This window comes from Dreissena polymorpha, chromosome 1, assembly GCF_020536995.1.
Source record: "Dreissena polymorpha isolate Duluth1 chromosome 1, UMN_Dpol_1.0, whole genome shotgun sequence".
Classification (NCBI taxonomy): Eukaryota; Metazoa; Mollusca; class Bivalvia; order Myida; family Dreissenidae; genus Dreissena; species Dreissena polymorpha.
Genome location: NC_068355.1, coordinates 41,742,191 through 41,766,567, shown reverse-complemented (window position 1 = coordinate 41,766,567; position 24,377 = coordinate 41,742,191). Strand labels below are relative to the sequence as shown.

Sequence of the window (24,377 nt, the reverse complement as noted above, 5' to 3'; positions counted from 1 at the left end):
TGCTGAATATAAAAGATGTCATTAATATAACAATGTAGTTCACAGTGTTACTAATTTCTGGTATTTTAAAAGTATTTACACCGAAGCTATTATTAAAGAAAGACAGTTTTACTTTTAATTGTTGTTACTCTAGAAATGTTGTCAATTGATTCCATAGAGTTTGAAATGTTCAAACACTCCGAGAAAAGGTGTTCTATTGTTTCAATATGTTTGCTGCATAAATCACATAAATTTCTGTTGGATAGGTTGCATTTAAAAAGATATTTTTTATCTTTTTTTTCACTCAAAAGGACATATCATTGCTTATCGGCATGTAACATGTATGGACATAAATCAATGACCTCACAAATTAGCCCCAAATACTTAAAATTGAAAATGTTAAGTTAACATTGAATACATGTATAATAAACAGATATATTGTCATGTTTCGGGTTAACCTTAACCGGGGCATGACGCAGACGCAGACCGTGACAAATGCGTGTATAATATAGCTTAGACTAAGATTATTTCAGCTAAAAGAAACAATTAAAATATCTTATTGATACTCCGTATGCGCCGCAAAAAAACAACAACATAAAGCAATAAATGCGAGTATATTCTAAAATTAGACTAATATAGACACTATTTATGTAATACATGAGGCTGGTATACATATAATTGTGTATTCCACCACAAACATACATTAATTCAGCAATAATATATCGATTACTGATTATTTGAATCAGTGAAACAGTGTAACAAACGATTTGAAAAAAAAAGACATTACAATGTGTATGCCCTTACATATAATGGTATATGTTATTTCGCCATCCGCGCCTCTGTCAGAGTCCAGAGCGGTCACAATTCCCACTTGGGCACCGTGGTTGGCCGATTCAGCGATCTACAAGGAAATCAAGAGAAATGAATTGTCCATCAACTTTATATGTTTTACCACTAGCGGATGCCAGCGACGTACCAGGTTTGTGCATTTCCGCTTGATCCATGTAATGTTCCGAATCTTACATTTGTAGACAAATATAACGTGGTAAAAATTGGACGTAAGTATAAATCAAATTGTTTAGTTTTGTAAAACAAATGCAGGAACTCTTAATTAGAAGATTGACAACCTACAAAGCAACCCCCACATCATCCGCCCGTGGTTACCTAGGCATACCATACGGATATATAATAAACCGTAAAAATTCGAATCATACTGCTACAATTGTTTTGTTTGATATTGATAATGATCATATTCGCAGTTTCATTTCGTTAAATTCTGCTCCAAAAGTTTGCTTTCTCATAAATATTCTAAGTCTTTAACTCGCTCGCTCGCTGTGTATGTATGCGTGCATTATAAATTCTGCCCACCCTTGTGTCATTTGATGCTCGAGTTTGATTGTAAAACAGAATGTATCATACATTTTGTTAAACAAGCGCAACATATCCGTCCATATCATCCATAAACGCTGGCACACTTATATAAATTGTTATTCGTTCGGAAGAAGTCGCAATAACAGTTATAATTATCTAAAACAATAATCAAATTGTGTGCATCTGAAACATAATTAAAGTCAAAAGAAGAATCTCACAGTAAAGGTAACAGCGCTCAATGTTGGCGTGTGTTCATTCACAGAGTTTACGGACACCAGAACGGACGATGTGCTGGAACGAGCCGGGCTTCCATTGTCCGTCACCATGACGACCAGTGTATAGAACGACTGCACGCCGCTAGTATCTAAGTCAATCGGAGCTAGAAAACAAAACAAACCTCTGCGATGGATCAAGATTTTGCTTGATATTAGTCATGATTAAATTGCTTCACGTGCTTTAAATGTAGAATTGTGATTGCAGGTACAGGCAAATAAGTTTATAATAACAGTGTATTCAAACTTCCTTGTTACAGTTTTTTTACAACAGAAATGCACTTATCTAATTTGTCTGAAAACTATTCATATATGTTCTTATCGGCGTGGGAAGTATTACTACTCAAATATACTGTTCTACATTTGCACGTATATACAGCGGTGTTTTCATGTAAAATGTGTTTCTTACCGAGCAGATTCAGCTGGTTCGTCGTTGTTGTATCAAACCTAAAATATGACGTATACGTAGCCGGTGTACTGGACGCCTCGAGTGTGTATGTGAACAACGTACCAGCGTCTCCATCCGTTGCGGTAAGCGTGACCAAAGCGCCTGGCAAAACAGCATGAGGTTCGAATGAAAATAAACATCTCAAACAAATGCAACTTAACATCTTACGCAATTAGTACCATTTATTGTGTCTATGCTTATTGTCTCGAAATCAACTTTCATGTGTGGTAGATACATGTTTCCATTTACACAAGATACTGGTCATTGGGCTCTTGTATAGGGTTTTGGTGAGAATTATAACAAAAACAAACACCACAATCAGGTTCGAAAGAAATGGAAACAATATATTAACAAATGGCTAGCGATAAATTGATAAACAAACATTTCACGGAAACATACCCGCTGTTCTGTCTTCATCGACAGCCACGTAGTAGATGTCCTGTGCAAACTTTGGCGTGTTATCATTAACGTCAGAAACGGTAATCGTGACAGAAGCTGTAGCCGAGTTTGTAGTAGTCACTTCGTTCGCTTTAACAACAAGAGTGTAGGTCATCGTTGTAGATAAATCGGCGTTCAATTCCCCCGCAACGCGTATGATACCGGTGTTTGAATCGATGGCAAACTTGTTGTCATTGTTTCCGCTAATTATCGAGTAGACAACCTTGTCAGCAGTGTCAGCGTCCGTGGCTGTTACAGTGACAACGCTTGCGCCAAGGATGGCGTCTTCAGCGATGCTATTGGTGTATGAGCTGGGATTGAACACAGGTGAAGCTTCGTTAACGTCCGTTATGGTTATACCGACTGATATGGTGGCGGTATGAACGCTGTCGGTGACTTCGATTGTGAACGCATAGTTGGTAGTGCCGCTTTCGTAATTCAAAGTGCCTGTGCGAATAGAGGTATCATAGTTTTCACATTAATATATATTACTCTTACCTGACATGCTATTTCAAGTGATTATCAAATTATTTTTTACGCTGACTTTTTTTTCGTAAGGAGTATTTTTGATAAGGAAAGCCATTTTTTTATAAATCATCAAATTTTTACACAACATAGCCAAAACTTCACCGCTAGATTTCCAAACATTATTGATGACTGACTGACACAATTGTAGTGAATTTTGACTTATACCTGCAGGTTTCAATTTCACCACACTGGTAGAAGTATCGACAGAGAAGGCTGTCATTGTGGAAGGCTTCACCGTGTATGTAAGAGAAACACTGTCCAAATCTGTACAGCCTAGGTCTGGGATAACTTCATAAAAAGTAGCTTCAAAACACGATGGAAATAATAATAATAATATTAAATATTTAGAGAGAATACATTTGGTTATAGTTACTATAAATAATCATGGAATATAAGTAAATTGGACATTTTTTTACATAAAATCGCACATGCACTTCTTCATAAGTAACACTGCCTGCAAATTTGAATATTGTTTGTTGAAAATGTTTATGATAATGCATGGGCAAGTTAATGACTTCGAACAGAATAACGGATAGATGCCGATAGTGATTCCAGAAAACCCTCTACACTTCTTAACGGGGGGGGGGGGGGGGGGTCTCCAGATAGTGTTTTATCACAATTCTTTAATGGAGGGGATGTTGTCTATGTGTATTGACGGTACCGAAATGATAACTTAAAATGGCGATTGTACCTATTTAATGTCATGTTACGAGCCCATGTGACCTTGACCTTGTACCTGTGTAAGGGTTCAGTAGATATCGTGCGAAAACAAAGTTCTACGGACAGACGTACCAATCGACTGACGGATGTGTACAAAGGGGGCATAATGACAGACTATTGCACAACACAGACATACACACACATTTAGTTATCTCGAAAGTGGATTTGAATTTTACATACCGCTGTTTTCGGGAACCGTAAGAAGAAACAGTAGTTGGCTGCAGGTTGGTGCCACGTCGTTGTCATCTTGCACGGTTACCGTAACTGTAGCGGAACCCTGCAATCGAGACAAGAATAGTGCATTGTAATTGAAACGAAGCCATGCAATCCAGACATGAATAGTGTTTTGCAAATGTTGCGACACGCTGCAATACATACATGAATAGTTTATTACAATTGAAACGGAGCCCGGCAATAAAGACATGAATAGTATATTGTTATTGTAGCGAAACCCTGCAATACAGACAGATACATGGTATTTTTTGTTTGTTCACATATTATGGGATTGTGTTTGGATCTGGAGAGAAGAAAAGTGCATCTATACTCGTTTCCACTTTTATATAGGTAAGATCAGTCTGAATTTAACAGAAAGTATTTATCATATCAATAAACTCATTTTTTAAGTTTTGCTTTATAAATGTCAATATAAATCACATGTTTATATGCCGTTTTTGCCATGTAAAACATATGATATTTTTAGAAAACGTCGATTTCTTAAAACTTAAATCCTAAAGAATACGCACCGAAAGGGGTGTTGAGCCACCGTCAGTTGCCAATATAGTTATGACGAAAGACTGAGCAGCTTCGTAGTCGAAAGGGCTTGCGAGACTAATCTTTCCTGTGGTCGGATCGATACTGAACTGATTCAGTCCACCGTTTGTTACTAGAACATACAAAAACACATTTGCTTCACTTAAAACTGTTCTATTGTACAGAAAGAAAGAAATTATTGTTTTGGAAATATAACGTATACTATCTATTGAATGTGAAGGAACTATATGCAATCTTCAAATATATTATTGTGTAAAAGTGTAATAGATAGTGTTTATGCTTGCGAACGAGTTAAACAATATCGAACGACGCCATTTAATAGTTCTCTCTATGATTCAAACCACATCCGCCGCAATATGATATATGTGTACAAGATATCCAGTTCGAAGAAGTTGCAGAGAGATGTAAATAATATCAGAACATTTTCAATACATTTTTTCGCAAAAAGCTTTCCACTATATGTCGCCGACAAAGTAGAAAGTTCCACGAACCTGATTGAATAGAATACGTTAAGACGCCATCGGGGGTGTCGTTAGAATCACCATCCGTTGCTACGTGAGTTGCTATGTCACTGCCCACAGCCGTGTCCTCGTTTAAGTTCACGGTTATATCGACTGGAAACACTGGCGCAAATTCGTTGGCTGGCTTTATTTCAATAACAACGGGAATTATAACAGAGTTGCTCGAAGTATCCGTAACTGTCACATCCATATTGAACAGTTTGACGGCGCCATCGAAATCAACAGCTGCAAACAATATCATAATAATGAGGTTTTCATTAACGTTTTGAAATATTTGTATTAATATACAATATGCTTTCGTTTATAATAAACATATTTAGGTTAATCAGGTTTCTACAGATAACTAAATAGTTAAGGACATAGTCCGTATTTATAACATATGAGAAATTTACTATCGTACCAGACGAAAGTGTAATACTGCCGGTATTGCTGATGGCAAATGTTGCTCCGGTATTGCGAGTAAGTGAGTAGGACAAAGTTTCTCCATCGGCATCGGAACATGCAAGTTGCACATACTGTAAGTGGAAAGGATTGCACCATATTTATATAAGTTTTTTTTATTCCGTGTCAAACTTTCGTTTAAATTTAAGGTTTGATGGGGATTCAGTTGCCTGGGGTTTCGACATTCTACACAAGATAGCATGAAACATATGAGTTGATACATTTATTCCTACAAACCTTGATTGTACTACAGTCGATGTTACAATGCAATCTTTGAAAGATGTCATACAAACGAAACTGGGCGCAGTCTAGCAAATATCAAAGACTCTTTTGTATATGTATCTTCTATCATCCATAAAAAGAGCGAAGGACATATTTTTGTGGATTTGATATATATTACTCGAAGAACGGAATCATACGCAGCAAAAAGCTAGGCTTTATAGAGAAAGCTAACAGTGAAAAATATCGGTGATTTTCACTGTTTCACTAGGAAATAACTTTGTTATTTTGTTGTTATGACGATATTATTTCCTAAAATGTACATTTAACCTTGTTAGATGTGAACAAACGATCTAGAAACATTTAATATATTTTTTTCAATGTCAAAATAGATTGTCGATTGTAAATCAGTCGTAACAAAAGTCTGTTAATATTTGCACTCGTAGCTGCGCGACTCGTGAAAGTATTAATTTTTCTGATCACACGTGAATTGAAATAAACAATTTATCGAATTCAACGAATATCACTTATGTATGATTAAACTTCACTCACTGCCTGTGTGTTCTGAACCCCAGGCTCTGTGATAGATTCGAAAAATGAATTTGTCGTGCACGTTGGCTTCTCATCAGACACGGCTGTGACGGTAATAGTAACTACTGCAGTGACGGTCTTTGACGGCGACCCGCCATCAGCGGCCTTCACTGTAAGCGAGTACGTCTGGAGAATGTCATAGTCGAGGGAACCAAGGACAGAAATGGCGCCGGAAGTTGGGTCGACCGCAAATTTCCCGTCACCGTTACCAGCTACAAACAAAACATTTCAAGTAAAAAATGTTAGTGTAGGTGTACGGGGTGAAAGGTTTTAACAAAATGACCAAGTTTAAATGTAACTCTTAGTAAGATGTCACAGTTGGATGAACATTTTTGTCAGGAAAAACGATAAACAAGAGTTTTCCCAAGACAAGGCGTTCGACTTTTTCTCCGCTTTGAAAATGCAAAGTACAATACCTGTCAGTCATCTAGTATAATGACTGACAAGACATATCTTAAATAGTTACAAAGTAAGTTATGTACAACAATTAACGTCAACTTAAACATTAAAACAAAAACCGAGGACATGTACAAAACTAGATCATCCCAAACAAGGTCTGCATATAAACTACCTAAGCATTAATGCATTTAATCCCACTTTTACAGCGAATTCGGTTGATTAAAGCCCCGTTGATTAAATGTCATCTATAATGAACGGCAGGAAATGACGTCAATATTTCGACGAAATGACGTCATAAATCCAGCGAAATAATCCAGTCAAACTAATTTTGTTAAAACAAAAAGGTTTACAAAATAAAAAGTGGTATAAATAGAATAATAGATTAGTGTTGATTATAGATCAGGTTTATCATGCTCGGCACGAAAACGAAAAAGAACTCGCCAAGGCTCGTGCTTTTTGTTTTCTAAGCCTCGCATGATAAACCTGATCTAAAGTCAACACTAACCTAATATCCTCTATATTTCCATTAAAACCCTAGTTAGTATGCGGAAAATCTTTCCTATTTCACAGCGAACTTCAACTCGACCTGATGCGGCTCAAATCAATTGCAACAATTGTGTTAATGTATTCTCTAGCTAAATAATAAAGTTCAGCAAACACCTGAATGCATAGTCAAGGTATTTAGTGTAAACATTTTGATTTATTACCATAGATCTTAATCTGACTTACCCAAAATTCAATCCCCGGCCAGGTCTTAATCTAAGCTACCTTTGCAAAAAGGTACATCAAACACCTCAATTTGAGATCGAGTTTTTCAATTTTAGTTAATTCAGCGAACGTGACCAAACTGTGAAAAAGTGCAATCACGCGTTAGAGTAACATGTAAGCAACCTGCTAAAGAACTCTCATACTTGCCGAAGTTATTTCAAACAAACTTTTATTCTATAATTTGCAAAAGTGACCTTGACCTAAATGTCCCAAAGTGCAAGGTTTCCATGCAGGCATGTTGTATCCAAAGGTGTCCAATGCTAAGTTCAGTTTTTAAAAAGCAAACACAATTTGTAACCTTAATTTTATACGTTCAATGGGTGAATTATTCTGCTAATTGTGGATCGGAGTTGTTCCCTTGGTCATTGAACATAAACATCTATATTTAATTGAATATATGTATTACATATAGATATTTAGTTGTTGCAAAAAATCCTTAAACTTATTTTTGTAAGTAAAACAGGGGCATAATTATGACAACTTATAGGTCACAGAAATTAGACTCGTTCAGTGACCCCCATGATGATCGTGAAGACAAGTCTGAAAGATCAATTTAAGATCTGAAGAAAATACAGAGATAAGTAATTTTTGCACGTTAACCTTAACCTAATTTTCATCTTACAATAACACGTTCATTACCTGAACGTTTCAATTGAATATGTGTAGTAGTTACAGTATATGCTTGAATATCGAGCTGGGGCGAATGTCGAGCCAGCTCTGACATCGACATTCGGCAAAACTCGCGAATATCGAGCTGGGGCGAATGTCGAGCCAGGTCTTACATCGACATTCGGCAATACTCGCGAATATCGAGCTGGAGCGAATGTCTAGCCAGGTCTGACATCGACATTCGGCAATACTCGCGAATATCGAGCTGGAGCGAATGTCGAGCCAGGTCTGACATCGACATTCAGCAAACAACCCGAATATCGAGCAGGGCGAATGTCGAGCCAGCTCTGACATCGACATTCGGCAAAAAACCCGAATATCGAGCTGGGGCGAATGTCGAGCAAGCACTGACATCGACATTCGGCAAAACTCGCGAATATCGAGCTGTGACGAATGTCGAGCCAGGTTTGACATCGACATTCGGCAAAAGTCCCGAATATCGAGCTGGGACGAATGTCGAGCCAGCTCTGACATCGGCATTCGGCAAAAAAAACCCGAATAACGAGCTGGGGCGAATGTCGAGCCAGCTCTGACATCGACATTTGACAAAACTGGCGAATATCGAGCTGGGACGAATGTCGAGCCAGGTCTGACATCGATTTTCGGCAAAAGTCCCGAATATCGAGCTGGGACGAATGTCGAGTCAGCTATGATATCGGCATTCGGCAAAAAAAACGATTAACGAGCTGGGGCGAATGTCGAGCCAGCTCTGATATCGACATTCGGCAAAAAAACGAATATCGAGCTGGGGCAAATGTCGAGACTTTTGCCGAATGTCGATGTCAGAGCTGGCTCGACATTCGCCCCAGCTCAATATTCGGGACTTTTGCCGAATGTCGATGTCAGAGCTGGCTCGACATTCGTCCCAGCTCGATATTCGGGACTTTTACCGAATGTCGATGTCAGAGCTTGCTCGACATTCGCCCCAGCTCGATATTCGGGACTTTTGCCGAATGTCGATGTCAGAGCTGGCTCGACATTAGCCCCAGATCGATATTCGTGACTTTTGCCAAATGTCGATGTCAGAGCTGGCTCGACATTCGCCCCAGCTCGATATTCGGGTTTTTTGTCGAATGCCGATGTCAGAGCTAGCTCGACATTCGCCCCTGCTCGATATTCGGGTTTTTTGTCGAATGTCGATGTCAGAGCTGGCTCGACATTCGCCCCAGCTCGATATTCGGGACTTTTGTCGAATGTCGATGTCAGAGCTGGCTCGACATTCGCCCTAGCTCGATATTCGAATGTCGAATGTCGATTTCCGATGTCAGTGCCAGCTTAACGCACCTGTTGTTTTTTTTAATATATAATAATTGAAACTATAGATGAGTTGCATAAAGTCGGGTAGATAAACAACTGGACTAGGTTATTAAAGTTTTATGTCTTTCCATTATTGTTCAAAAATATGAAGTGTATCGTTGTTGAGGGCTATTTCTTTTTTAATTTGGATCTTTAGTGTTAAATAATTTATAAAACAGTTCAAAGCAGGTGTTTGTTTTTTGTATTTCATGCTGAATATGAAATATGTCTTTAATATAACAATGTAGTTCACAGTGTTATTAATTTCTGGTGTTTAAAAAGTATTTACACCGAAGCTGATATTTAAGAGAGACAGTTTTACTTTTAATTGTTGTTACTAGACTTGCGACACCTTAAGGGTTTCGCGGGATGGAATGAGTGGGGAGGTTTTTTTTTTTTTCAATTTTCACCTTCCGGACGCAAGGACCCTCTGGACGTGAAACACCAGCTTTCCAACACTATATGATTCCAGTTCTAAAGCACATATTGCATTAGTTCAAGGAGAAGAACATAAAACGGCATATTCACAAATCTCTGGAAAACAAACAGTGCTAAAAAATATTTTAAGTAGTCATTTACTATTTAATTGATTATGTCCTCTGATTGTTGCATCTTTAATTTAAATATGTGTTCCTATATGCATTTATTGTTGTATTGACTTAAAAAACTAAAATGGATGCCCATTCTTAGTTTGCTGTCTTAGTCTACCCTAAAATTATACATGTTTTTTTGCATAATTGAATTATCAAAAACTGCATACTTTTAAAGGCATTGTCAGAGTTAATTGGTTAAGTTAGAGACAAAGTAAAGCAAATATATTCATTTTTCTTAAAATGAATCATCCTCTGAAGCCCCCACTGGGATTCAAACCCAGATCTCTTTCCTCTGGGAAGGAAAGTATTCTATCTTGAAATACAAGGGCAAGTAAGAGGACAAATTGCAATTTTAAACCTATAAACATATAAACTTAATTTTTCACATGACCTTAGAAACAAAACAGACATCTCTGAATCTGAAATACATTACAGTTACAATTCAGGTTTTTAGTATTGTGCGTTGTACATGAATGTTTAAGTATTGTATTTATCCTTGGTACACAGAACTGCCTAAAGATGCGTAAAATACCAGTTTTCAAATCTGAAAATATCCCATGTGTTTGTTTTACTCTGTAAGTATCCCTATTTTATTTCAATAAAGCAGTTTTTCCTTCTCCTGAAAATTTAACTAAATGTCAGTTATGCTACTTTTTACATTCAGCAAATGACACGTGTCAGTTATGTCAATTTTGAAAATTTGGTAAAAACATTATTTTTACCAAAAAGGTAGACTTAATATTATTAAACAGTTGATGTATGTCACCTTAATAAAAAACACAAAAATGGGAAAGAAATAAAATGTATAAAAATGTCATTTACATGACTTATAACATTAAGTAGACGATATAGCTTTGATACTTAAGGATAAGAGTAGACCTTAACACAAATAGGATAAGAGTACACCTGAACACAAAATTTACCCAAATTTTCAATTTTCTAACTATTAAAGGGGGCATTATTCTGTCAAAAAACAGAAAAAAATGGGTACGAAAAAATTATGCCGAAAACAATATATGCTACAATTGCTTGGGGTCTTGACCACCAAAACGGCTTGGATTTTAATTATGCTGAAATAACTCGGGGTCATGACCACCAAACTGGCTTAGAATTAAATTATGCTGAAATAGCTCAGGATCTTGACCACCAACCTGGCTTGGATTATTATGCTGAAAAAGCTAGGGGTCTTGATCACCAAACTGGCTTGGATTTTAATTATGCTGAAATAGCTCGGGATCTTTACCACCAAACTGGCTTGGATTTGAATTATGCTCATAGTTTGGGTTCTTGACCACCACACTGGCTTGCATTTTAATTATGCTGAAATAGCTCAGGATCTTGACCACCAAACTGGCTTGGATTTTAATTATGCAAAATTGTTCAGGATCTTTACCACCAAACTGGCTTGGATTTTAAATATGCGGAAATAGCTCGAGGTCTCGGCGATGAAACTGGCTATGGTTTAAATTATGCTGAAAAAGCTCGGGTTCTTGATCACCAAACTGGCCTTGATTTTAATTATACCGAATTATACCTGACTTTGATTTTAAATATGCTGAAATAGCTCAGGGTCTCCCCCACGAAACTGGCTAGGATTTTAATTATGCTGAAAAAGCTTGGGGTCTTGACCACCAAACTGGCCTGGATTTTAATTATACCGAAAAAGTTCAGGATCTTGAACACTAAACTGACTTGGATTTTTATTATGCTAAAAAAGCTCGGGGTCTTGACAACCAAACTGGCTTGGATTTTAAATATACCGAAATAGTCCAGGATCTTGACCACTAAACTGACTTGGATTTTAATTATGCTGAAATAGCTCGGGGTCTCTGCACCAAACTGGCCTGGATTTTAATTATGGCGAGAAAGCTCGGGTCTTGACCACAAAAATGGCTTGGATTTTAATTATGCTGAAATAGCTTGGGATCTTTACCACCAAAGTGGGCGGGGCCCTGGGGTGGGTAATGTGAACATGGATGGTCAAGATAGACTGTGTTGTCATAAGAAATCTTAAGTATTAATTTGAAGTCAATTGGTTAAAAATGGTGCGGCAGAGGCCGACGCGTATTCCCACGCCGCATGTTTGACCCAGGGGGCGCCCCAAGGGTTGGTAATGCGGCCATGCATGGTTGAGATTGACCGTATTGTCATAAGAGATTTTGAGTGCTTGACAGGTTACTGTAAGCCATCATGGAGAGCGGGGGGTTTATGTGGGTTGGTGGTAATTTAAAAGATGAACTTTCAAAAATAATTATTAAAAAAAAAATTTGGGAGGGGGGGATTCTGGGGTGGGGCATGGGGGATAGTTTGGGTGCAGTGCATTGTGGTATGTCAGGTAAGTGTTGCTTTGTCAAAGTATGAATCAAATGTGATCATAAATAAAGAAGTTATGGCAATTAAGCAAATGTTCAATTATCTAAGTATGAAAGGGGCAATAATTCTGTCAAATGCTTGATACAGTTGTCTGTTCTTGTTTATAGATTGGGATCATGTTGGTAAAGAAATATGCAAAATATGAAAGCAATATGTCAAAGGACATAGAACATATTTGAGGTGGTATGCAAATTTAAACATAGATTTATCAATTATATATGCATATTCTAAGTATAAAAGGGCAATAATTCTGTCAAAATGCTTGATACAGTTGTCTGCTCTTGTTTATAGATTGGGATCATGTTGGTTATGAAGTATGCAAAATATGAAAGCAATATGTCAAAGGACAAAGAAAATATTTGAGGTGGTATGCAAACTTTAACATAGATTTATCAATAATATGCATATTGTAAGTATAAAAGGGGCAATAATTCCGTCAAAATGCTTGATACAGTTGTCTGCTCTTGTTTATAGATTAGGGTCATGTTGGTAAAGAAGTACATGTATGAACTAGTGACCTCAAAATCAATAGGGGTCATCTGCGAGTCATGATCAATGTACCTATTAAGTTTCATGATCCTAGGCATAAGCGTTATTGAATTATCATCCGGAAACCATTTTACTATTTCGGGTTACCGTGACCTTAATCTTTGACCTAGTGACCTGAAAATCTATAGGGGTCATCTGCGAGTCATGATCAATCTACCTTTCAAGTTTCATGATCCTAGCCATAAGCGTTCTTGAATTATCATCCGGAAACCATTTTACTATTTCGGGTCACAGTGACCTTGACCTTCGACCTAGTGACCTATGAATCAATAGGGGTCATCTGCGAGTCATGATCAATGTACCTATGAAGTTTCATGATCCTAGGCCTAAGCGTTCTTGAGTTATCATCGGGAAACCACCTGGTGGACGGACCGACCAACCGACAGACCGACATGTGCAAAGCAATATACCCCCTCTTCTTCGAAGGGGGGGGGCATAAAAAAATATATAAATAATTTGTTAAAGTAAAAAGAAAATATTTGGGGTTGTACACAAACGTTAACATGTGCACGCTAACGGTAACGCCGACGTGATCAGGATAGCTCCATTATATATATTTCATATATAGTAGTCGAGCTATAAATGAGTGAAAATCTCTGACCCGTCCCCACCCCAACCCCTATAACTTTTGACCCAGGGGTCAGATCAAAATTCCAAATAGTGCAGGGTTGCACATAATGCTCATAGCTACCATGTGTTTAAGTTTCAAGGTTCTAGTGCTTATGGTGTAAGAAATAGTGGCTAGGACAGACGGACAGACTGATGGTGGAGATAACTACAATGAACCTGTTTACAGCCAACTAACGCTGCCAACAAAGCACAAGCTTTACGTGTCACAGGGCTTTCCTTAGACCTTAAATCTCAAGAGTCAAGGACTCTTGGGACCATATTTTCAAGAGTCAAAATCAAACTTATAAGAGTCCTAATAATAACGCAGGAGAGTCAATGATTTTTTTGCAATTTAAGCAAATTACTGAGGTATAATATATAAAAAGCAACAAATTAAAAGATATGTTAACATTTATTTCTTACATTGTACTGTTACTACAACACTATGCATTCAAACACAATATCTCAATGATTAATAAATACAAAACATGTATTCTAATACAAAATTTACTTCATGTATACAGCAGAGTAATATGTCATATGTTCTAAACAACATCTCAAATAGTAATATGTCATATCATGTCTTACACAACATCTCAGAGAGCAATATGTCATATGTCCTACAAAACATCTCAAAGATTACATACAAAATATGTATTCTAATACAACATTTACTTTATGTATACAGCAAAACAATATGTCATATGTCCTACAAACTAACAATCATTTGAGCAAATAAATAAATCATTCGTGCATTTAAAGAGTGATCTCAAATGGGCGCCCTAGTAAAGAAAAGGTTATAAAACAACACTATGACTACACACACACACAACTAGCATAAAACAAGCAAACTATCACTTTCTTCTCTTGCACATGTCCTGAAACCTGCGCAGCACATTCTGGGATGGTATAACAGATTCTGGGATCCAATAACTTTGTTTGACCGTTTCGCTTGGCTATTAAATGAAGAATGATATACAAAATGTTAAAAAAACACATTTCCGCTGGCTATCACAAAAAAACATACGGGTGGCACCTTAACACAATAGCCTATATAAATCGGTAAACTATAAAAGGAAATTATTTCTACTCACCGATAAAGGTGGCTCCATATTTAATCCCATTAAAAATTCCGACACCCTTAAATTATTTCATGTGCCATCTTCACTGAAGACGTGCGACAAACACGCCGTTTTCTATGCCTTCTCAAACGGTCAATTATTACACCTACATGTATTTTGTAATCAATTAGCACATGCGAAAATTGTTACTTTGCCACAAGGTCAGTTATATCGGTTCTATAGTTATTTTTAGCAACTTTGATGCAAAGCGTGTAATTTGACGCTGTAGACAGTACATATGACAGCATAACTTTCGCGCGCCTTTGAATTGAGCAAACATGAAGTAAAACAGTGATGGGTGCATTCAGATTTGGAAATACATTCTGACATATTCTGGAAATATCTCAAAATATGCTTTACAGTGTACTGTGGATATGGATGTTATTATTTTATATTGAATATTATTAAAACTGACGCGGATGAGTCCATTCTGTTTTGGGGGGTTTATAGTTCTTCTTAAATACTCTGAGCTTTTATGTGTACATACGTACAGCTCAGAGGGTCAATACCTGGGAGTTGGATTATAACAAATAGGTGGGTTTAATACACGTCTTTTCCTCAAACAGCTGATAACCAACGCTATGATAAATAATGAAAAGTTAATACGCGCATCATCGAACCAGCAGCGTTTTAATTGGTCAATACTAGATTTCAAAATTAACCAAACTCCGCCTACTGGGTGGACTTGTGCTTCGATGATTGGAAGCGGGCGTTTACGATTAGCGTCTACTAAATGAGATACTCCGCCCCGAGCCAATTATCGCTTAGTCTTAACAACTTTTGATCTCGTTGACGCATGTCGGTATATTCCCCCGGGTCAAATGTGACGCATGACATAATTTTCTCAAGAGTCAAAAAGGGGTCTTCTGTAATTTTCAAGCGTCAAAACCCGGGAGCTCGGGTCAAAGGAAAGCCCTGGTGTCAGTATGTGGCACTATCTATACAAACTGCATAAGAAATAACAAGACGCTTAGGGTTTGAGGGACACCAAACCTGATTATGAGTCGTCCACACCTTAAGCATCTTAACCCTTTGCATGCTGGGAAATTTGTCGTCTGCTAAAATGTCGTCTGCTGAATTTCTAAAATTAGCATTTTCTTCGATTTTTTTTCAAAGAATACTATCAGAATAGCAAACAGTTTGGATCCTGATGAGACGCCACGTTCTGTGGCGTCTCATCTGGATCCAAACTGTTTTCAAAGGCCTTTAAAATTCGGTTCCCGCACTGAAAGGGTTAAATATACTTATTTGCTTGTGTACATGTACCTGATAATAAATTATTATTATTACCTGTTTTGGCATCAACAAGCTTTATCAATTTGCCCTCAAATTTTGCACATAAACGCTACACGATCAACCAATATGCCTTTTCATTTCAAGTTGGAAAGCAATTTAGCCCTTATTCGGCCATAATAGGGTGGAGGATCGATTTAAAATACAACTGTTCCAGATACAAAAATATTAATTCATTTATTTAATGCACTTATTTTCTTCTCTTTTGCTACGAAATGACCAGTCATATTTTGCACTAGCAGATGATATTTCTTTTTTTACATATGAAAGGTAAAAAGAAATTCAAGCAGCATTTTATAATATAATTTTAAAAATGCACTAAATCATGCACTTAAAAACAATATTATTGTGATTCTGTAATTTATAATCATATTAATAATGCCTCATTTTTCTCCATTTTATGGTTTACTATCTATTTTTCCCAATTTTATGGTTTATCTTGCTTATTTTCTGAATTCAAAAGACACTGGCTTAAAAAAACTGTCTATGCATGTAACTGTATATTGAAATCTCATTATGAGTGATTATAAATGCATGATAAAATTCTAACATGTTATGTTATAGATAAATCTATATTGTTTGTATTTTTCCTAAACATTATTAGCCACCGTTGTGGTCAAACATATTTTTTTGTTTTATTAATGACGTTGTTTCACAGATTACTGTAACAGAGCTACAGATTAGGTGCGCATTTGTGTAAATACCCAATGTAAAATTGCCGATTACGCATAGAAAAATAAAACCATGCGCTCCGAAACCCAATTGAAATTGTCGATTAAGCATATCATATTTTTCCTTTGCATAACGAGTAAATCTGTCCCGGAAATACCCTGGTCCGAAATACCCAGATTCTTTCCGCTTTGTCCAAGCGCTTTCAGTATACGTGTTATTGTTGTGAAAATGTATATGTTAATGTTATACTTGTTATGTACAAACTGACTTAAAATAAAATTTGTATTTGTATATTTGTATACCATGTGCTCAAGTGTTTTCAAATTCAGAATGACATTTCCCGGTATTTTAGAATATTCTGGCTTGTTTTGTTAACAAATTGTAGTGTAAATACAAACTCAAAGTAAATATTTAAAACTACCCGATTCACACTGAAATCAGTTTTATAATCCACAAAACGTATGTTGTTCATCACAAATAACAGATTTCAGAAAACAAAGGTAATGTTTACAATATCAGCAAAAGATGTCAAGGATGATCCGACAGTATCCAAATTAAAACTAGTCTTGGACAAAGCGACAATGGCTTCAAAATTGTGAATTTCAGACTGATGAGAGTTATTTTCATCTATTGTTAGACGCATTTGAAACGTTTAAACCTTAAAATATTCCTCGATGCAGTAATTTATATTCATTCACCAATATATGTAGAAATGTATCCAAGAAAATGAGTATTCTTTGATTTATAGCGTGACATAAATATGTTACGACTCTGGTTGACTTTCGATACAGAGTTGGCTTCAGAGTACAGGTATGTCAATACCATATAAATTGTACGCTGAAGTTTCTTTAGCTAATATTTTTCTAATGTTGACAGACCATTGACATTGCTGGGGTTTGTTGATTTAAAGACTTATTATCATCACGGGCAGAAAAACATTATAGACATTAAACAGCGCGTCATTAAGAAGACAACAGCTGCACAACTGTATGGTAAAAGGTAAATATGTATCTTAATAATTATGTTGACAACTAGCTTACGTAGCAACGTCCGAAAATATGAAATATCCGACATGTATTTCAATATTTAAAATTCAAGATATAATGACGACTGAACTGTTTTACTTTAAGGAAAAAACGGTAAAACTATGTTGAAAATGAAACACAACAAACTAAATACTTATCTGTTACGGCTAAACGACAAATTATCCCAATATAACACTGTCATTGAATCGCACATGTCAATTATAATTATTCCCCTTGAAAGTTAATGCATATTGATATAACGAATTCATCAAACGTTATCAAACATTAGTAATTTGAATTGCATCGGATTCGCACAATATTATGTGGATGTAAATCCGATCCGGTTGTTGTTTATGTGTCAAGCTCATTTTGTCAGTGACTGAGTGAGATATAATAAATTTCTTCCGTAGTAAAATCTACTGTAAAGTACACAATGATACTTACGTAATTCTGTCGTATCCGTCTGAATTAACATCCGCTGCACAAAATATAGACATTTGTATTAATGATAATTAAACACAATCATATTTTCTGTGTTTATTGAATTAATAACACTGAGTTTCTTTGTCGCGTTACAAGATGGCGGATGTCTAACGCTGTTTGTGAAGTGACGTCACAATGTTTATCTGTGCGCGTGCCCTTTCCCATAAAAGTATTTAAACACAAAATACTCGAAAACTTGATTTTTGCCAGGTATAACGCCTACGCCAACAGGTAGATCGCATTCTGATCCATATACACGTCAAATTTCAGCAAACGTGTTCGGCCAGTTTTCAAGACTCCCAAATCGCGGCTATATGCGCCAGCTTAACGAAACTTAGCCCCCTTAATCATTCGTTCGAATGAACGTCATCAATGATGACGTCCAATACATCACTCATTCCATACTCTAGAAATGTTGTCAATTGATTCCATAGAGTTTGAAAATGTTCAGACACTCCGAGAAAAGGTGTTCTATTGTTTCAATATGTTCGCTGCATATATCACATACATTTGTGTTGGATAGGTTGCATTTAAAAATATATTTTTTTATCTTTTTTCACTCAAAAGGACATACCGTTGCTTATCGGCAGGTAACATGTATGTAAATAAATCAATGACCTCACAAATTAGCCCCAAATGCTTAAAATTGAATAATTTAAGTTAACATTGAATACATGTATAATAAACAGATATATTGTCATGTTTCAGGTTAACCTTAACCGGGGCATTACGCAGACGCAGACCGTGACAAATGCGTGTATAGTTTAGACTAAGATTATTTCAGCTAAAAGAAACAATTAAAATATCTTATTGATACTTCGTATGCGCCGCAAAAAAAACAACATAAAGCAATAAATGCGAGTATATTATAAACTAAGACTAGTAGTTGTGAAAACAGCAAAGCGATGAATAATATAGACACGTATTCATGTAATACATGAGGCTGGTAAACATTTCAGTGTGTATTCCACCACAAACATACATTACTACAGCAATAATATATCGATTACTGATTATTTTAATCAGTGAAACAGTGTAACGAATGTTTTGAAAAAAATACATTACGATGTGTTTGCCCTTACATATAATGGTATATGTTATTTCGCCATCCGCGCCTCTGTCAGAGTCCAGAGCGGTCACAATTCCCACTTGGGCACCGTGGTTGGCCGATTCAGCGATCTACAAGGAAATCAAGAGAAATGAACTGTGCATCATCTTTATATGTTTTACCACTAGCGGATGCCAGCGACGTACCAGGTTTGTGCATTTCCGCTTGATTCATGTTATGTTCCGAATCTTACATTTGTAGACAAATATAACGTGGTAAAAATTGGACGTAAGTATAAAATTGTTTAAATTGTTTAGTTTTGTAAAACAAATGCAGGAACTCTTAATTAGAACACTGACAACCTACTAAGCAACCCCCACATCATCCGCCCGTGGTTACCTAGGCCTACCATACGGATATAAAATAAACCGTAAAAATTCGAAACATACTGCAACAATTGTTTTGTTTAATATTGATAATGATTATATTCGCAGTTTCATTTTGTTAAATTCTGCTCCAAAAGTGTCCTTTCTAATATTCTAAGTCTTTAACTCGCTCGCTCGCTGTGTATGTATGCGTGCATTAAATTCTGCCCACCCTGGTGTCATTTGATGCTCGAATATGATTGTAAAACAGAATGCATGATACATTTTGTTAAACAAGCGCAACATATCCGTCCATATCATCCATAAACGCTTTCACACTTATATAAATTGTTATTCGTTCGGAAGATGTCGCAATAAGTTATAATTATCTAAAACAATAATCAAATTTTGTGTATGTGAAACATAATGAAAATAAAAAGAAGAATCTCACAGTAAAAGTAACAGCGCTAAATGTTGGCGTGTGTTCATTCACAGAGCTTACGGACACCAGAACGGACGATGTGCTGGAACGAGGCGGGCTTCCGTTGTCCGTCACCATGAAGACCAGTGTATAGAACGACTGCACGCCGCTAGTATCTAAGTCAATCGGAGCTAGAAAACAAAACAAAACTCTGCGATGGATCAAGATTTTGCTTGATATTAGTCATGCTTAAATTGCTTCACGTGCTTTAAATGTAGAATTGTGTTTGAAGGTACAGGCAAATAAGTTTATAATAACAGTGTATTCAAACTTCCTTGTTACAGTTTTTTACAACAGAAATGTACTTATCTAATTTGTCTGAAAACTATTCATATATGTTTTTATCGGCGTGGGTAGTATTACTACTCAAATATACTGTTCTACATTTGCACGTATAAAAGTGATCTAGAGTCGGACACGATCTGAAGTCGGACGTTTTTGGACCCGTTTTTCTGTCGATTTTAGACAGTTCAGCATTTAAACAAGTGTACATTAACCGAAATAAATATTTAAACCAATAAAATAAGTCGTTTCTCTTTTGAAGCGTACTTCCCAGCATTCCTGAAGTTCATTTCTAAAAATACCTTCACGGGCGCGAATTTCAAAATTGACAACGCAAAAGAAGTAAGTTTTGTTTGCGTTTGAAACAGTCTAGCAGTGTTAAAATCTGTTTAAGCAATTGACATCATTGTTAAAGCTGTAGATTTATGATCATTTTGTAAACTAAATTTAAGTTTAATCGTAGTTTCTTTAGATTGATCAACAAATTTCCCCACCGACAACATGAACTATTTTAGATATTGAGTCGGACAGCAAAACAACGCAATTCGATATTGAGTCGGACACTGTCAGACTCAATGTCAGTTGTGAATAAACAATGTTTAGCCTATATTTACAAATGAAAGTTTATAGATAGGTCTCAAATACAGAAATAAGCCTATTTTATTACGGGTTTACGTTGAACTAAATGCAAATGTTGACAAGTCCAATAGCTCTTATATGTTCCATTCATCAAACAGTTTACTCGGTCTGTGCTAGATTGTTCTAATGACTTTGTGCAAAGTGTTGCTTTTTTACTTCTTTTGTTTAAAAGTTAATTTCCAGCATAAAATGAGCACGTAAACCAAATTCTTACATGTTGCGCTTTCCGAAATTCGTTGATATATTACGATGTTTATTCATACAAAAATATCATGTGAGAAATTGGGCTACGTTGGTAATAATAGGATTTTACCACTATTTTACACTGTTTGCATTTGTAGTTATTAGTTTGTGCTGTCGTATTTCACTTTGTAATTAATAGGATGAAGAACGTGATAATTCGCAAGTTTTGTGTTGTCGGTATGCACCATACAGGTGCGAAGCAGCTAGAAGTCGGTCCATTGCATTATTGTCGCCATGAACCTGGTAACCGAAAGGACTGTAATGCGATTGCAGTTTATGGAGACTCACACCTGCACCAGGGCCGATATTATCTTCGCCGTGAAGATGCCCTTAAGCTCAAGACTGTATTGAATTTTGCAAAAGGGTCGTGTTAACTTCGGGCCAAAAATGTCCCCAGAAAAGTTTTCAAAGCTGCGCGGGCCGATGCAGAATTGCAGCATCGGCTTCGTTGCTGCGAAACAGATGCAGACTCCATAGCTGAGCCTGAGATATTAAAGAGTTCATACATATATAAAATTTATTAACATTCTGTGAAATTTGACAGTGCAGCTACAGTTGACAGTTTCTTATTTTCAATGTTTTATTCATTATGTTTGTTTATATTTGCCAATAAATAAAATAAATGTATTTAAAACGTATCGGCTTAATTTTTGATACTTCAGTGGCTCTATATAATCGGGATGTCTGTTCGCCGCGATGAATATAATGTTCCCAAATCGTCTTTGCCTGATAGGGTGACTGGTAAAGCACGGCGCTACCTGGGGTAAAAAGCACAAAATGTCCTCGACTGATGAAAAGGCTCTTATTGAGGCCGCCACTTCATAAGCGGCCAGGGGTTTTGGGTTTAGTAAAAGTAACATTTTAAGGTACGTGGGGAGGCGCATCGTTTAAGCGTGGCAGGCCTTTGGATATGTTGTGGATATTAATAAAGTTGAAAGCTCGGAACCCTGAGTTCTCCTTGCGAAGCCCTCAGATAACTGCAGCAAACAGGCACACGGCCATGACATGTAATGCACCAAAAGAAAAAAAAGTCGCGTACACACATGTTTGAGTGGTTTTGTAACTGGATTACTCATAAATACGAATTAGAAATTATGCTGTACATTGTATTTGTCTTTAGCTTGAAAACACGAATCTTTAATCTTCAACTTGTTTTCGATACCCGATGGGCTTCATAGACGTTCATGTTCACACACGCTAACTCACGTAGTGCATTAAGCAAGGCATCGTAACTATGTAGTTGCCCAATATTAACCTGATACTCTTGAATAGTGTGAAAATAAATTTAGCAAAACCTCGCTGGTCTAGTATGGCAACCACCAATCGAACTTGTATGCTTCGGGAGAGAAGTCGAACCCGGGTCGCCAAGCTTAGAAGCGCGTGTAGCAACCACTGGTCGATAACGTAAGTATATAAGTAATTTTACATCATTTAGTTAGATTAATTCATTTCAATATAAACCAAATATTGAAAAAGCACTAATAGAACAAATATTTTTGCATTATTGACTTAAAATAGTATAAAACCATAAAATATATGGCCATTTACTCTGACATCTCTCACTGTCCGACTCAATATCAAAACTGTCCGACTCTCAATCGAACTGGAGTAGCTGTATTCAACTACACATATAGGCGCAATCTAAACCGTTTTGCGTGCAAAAACGGTTGAAATGCGTAGCGGGAATAATAGGCTGGGTACCAGTTTGAAGAAACCGTCCTGACAGTTCTAAATATAGCTCAAATCGTTCGAAACTGAAAACACTGTCCGACTCACGATCACTTTACCTATGTCCATGTAAAATGTGTATCTTACCGAGCAGATTTAGCTGGTTCCTCGTTACTGTATCAAACCCAAAATATGACGTATACGTAGCCGGTGCACTTGACGCCTCGAGGGTATATGTGAACAACGTACCAGAGTCTCCATCTGTCGCAGTAAGCGTGAGCAAAGGGCCTGACGAAACAGCATGAGGTTCGAATGAAAATAAACATCTCACACGAATGCAAGTTAAATTCTCACGCAATTAGCCCCATTTATTGTGGCTATGATTGTTGTATCGAAATCAGCTTTCATGTGTGGTAGATACATGTTTCCATTTTCACAAGATACTGGTCATTGAGCACTTGTATAGGGTTTTGGAGAGAATTATTACGAAAACAAACACCACCATCAGGTTTGAAAGAAATAGAGACAATATATTAACAAATGACTAGCGATAAATTGATATACAAACATTTCACGGACACATACCCGCTGTTCTGTCTTCATCGACAGCCACGTAGTAGATGTCCTGTGCAAACTTTGGCGTGTTATCATTGACGTCAGAAACGGTAATCGTGACAGATGCTGTAGCCGAGTTTGTAGTAGCCACTTCATTCGCTTTAACTACAAGAGTGTATGTCGTCGTTGATTCGGCGTCCAATTCCCCAGCAACGCTTATTAGACCGGTGTCGGAATCAATGGCAAACTTGTTGTCATTGTTTCCGCTAATTATGGAGTAAACAAACTTGTCAGCAGTGTCAGCGTCCGTGGCGGTTACAGTGATAACACTTGAGCCTAGGGTGGTGTCCTCAGCGATGCTATTGGTGTAGGAGCTGGGATTGAACACAGGTGAAGCTTCGTTGACATCCGTTATGGTTATACCGACTGATATGGTGGTGGTATGGACGCTGTCGGTGACCTCGATTGTGAACGCATAGTTGGTAGTGCCGCTTTCGTAATTCAAAGTGCCTGTTCGAATAGTGGTATCATAGTTATCACATTCATATATATTACTCTTACCTGACATGCAATTCTAAGTGATTATCAAATTATCTTTTTTACGCTGACGTTTTATTCGTAAGGAGTAATTTCGATTAACAAAGACAGATTTTATCAATTATCAAATTGTTGACACAACATAGCCAACGCTACACCGCTAGATTCTTAATCTTATTTATGGCTGAGTTAACACAATTGTCGTGAATGTTGCCTAATACCTGCAGGTTTCAATTTCACCATACTGGCAGAAGTATCGACGGAGAAAGCTGTCATCGTGGAAGGCTGCACAGTGTATGTAAGCGAGGTACTGTCTAAATCTGTACAGCCTAGGTCTGGGATAACTTCATAAGAAGAAGCTACCAAACACGATGGAAATAATACAAATAATATAAAATATGTAGAGATAA

General features: G+C 36.9%; 1 protein-coding gene across 1 annotated transcript in view; it reads right to left on the bottom strand.

The window, feature by feature from the left end:
- Nucleotides 1-24,377, bottom strand: part of LOC127869571 (protocadherin Fat 4-like) — a 141,189-nt gene that overhangs the window by 111,015 nt on the left and 5,797 nt on the right. Inside the window, exons 7-19 of the mRNA XM_052412261.1 lie at nt 24,189-24,326; nt 23,461-23,940; nt 23,023-23,163; nt 20,014-20,174; nt 19,232-19,328; nt 6,261-6,511; nt 5,449-5,563; nt 5,019-5,273; nt 4,500-4,639; nt 3,937-4,033; nt 3,202-3,339; nt 2,470-2,955; nt 2,032-2,172 (exon numbers count right to left, since the gene is read on the bottom strand). Coding sequence (XP_052268221.1) covers nt 2,032-2,172; nt 2,470-2,955; nt 3,202-3,339; nt 3,937-4,033; nt 4,500-4,639; nt 5,019-5,273; nt 5,449-5,563; nt 6,261-6,511; nt 19,232-19,328; nt 20,014-20,174; nt 23,023-23,163; nt 23,461-23,940; nt 24,189-24,326 — 2,640 coding nt within the window. The remainder of the gene's footprint in view (nt 1-2,031; nt 2,173-2,469; nt 2,956-3,201; nt 3,340-3,936; nt 4,034-4,499; nt 4,640-5,018; nt 5,274-5,448; nt 5,564-6,260; nt 6,512-19,231; nt 19,329-20,013; nt 20,175-23,022; nt 23,164-23,460; nt 23,941-24,188; nt 24,327-24,377) is intronic.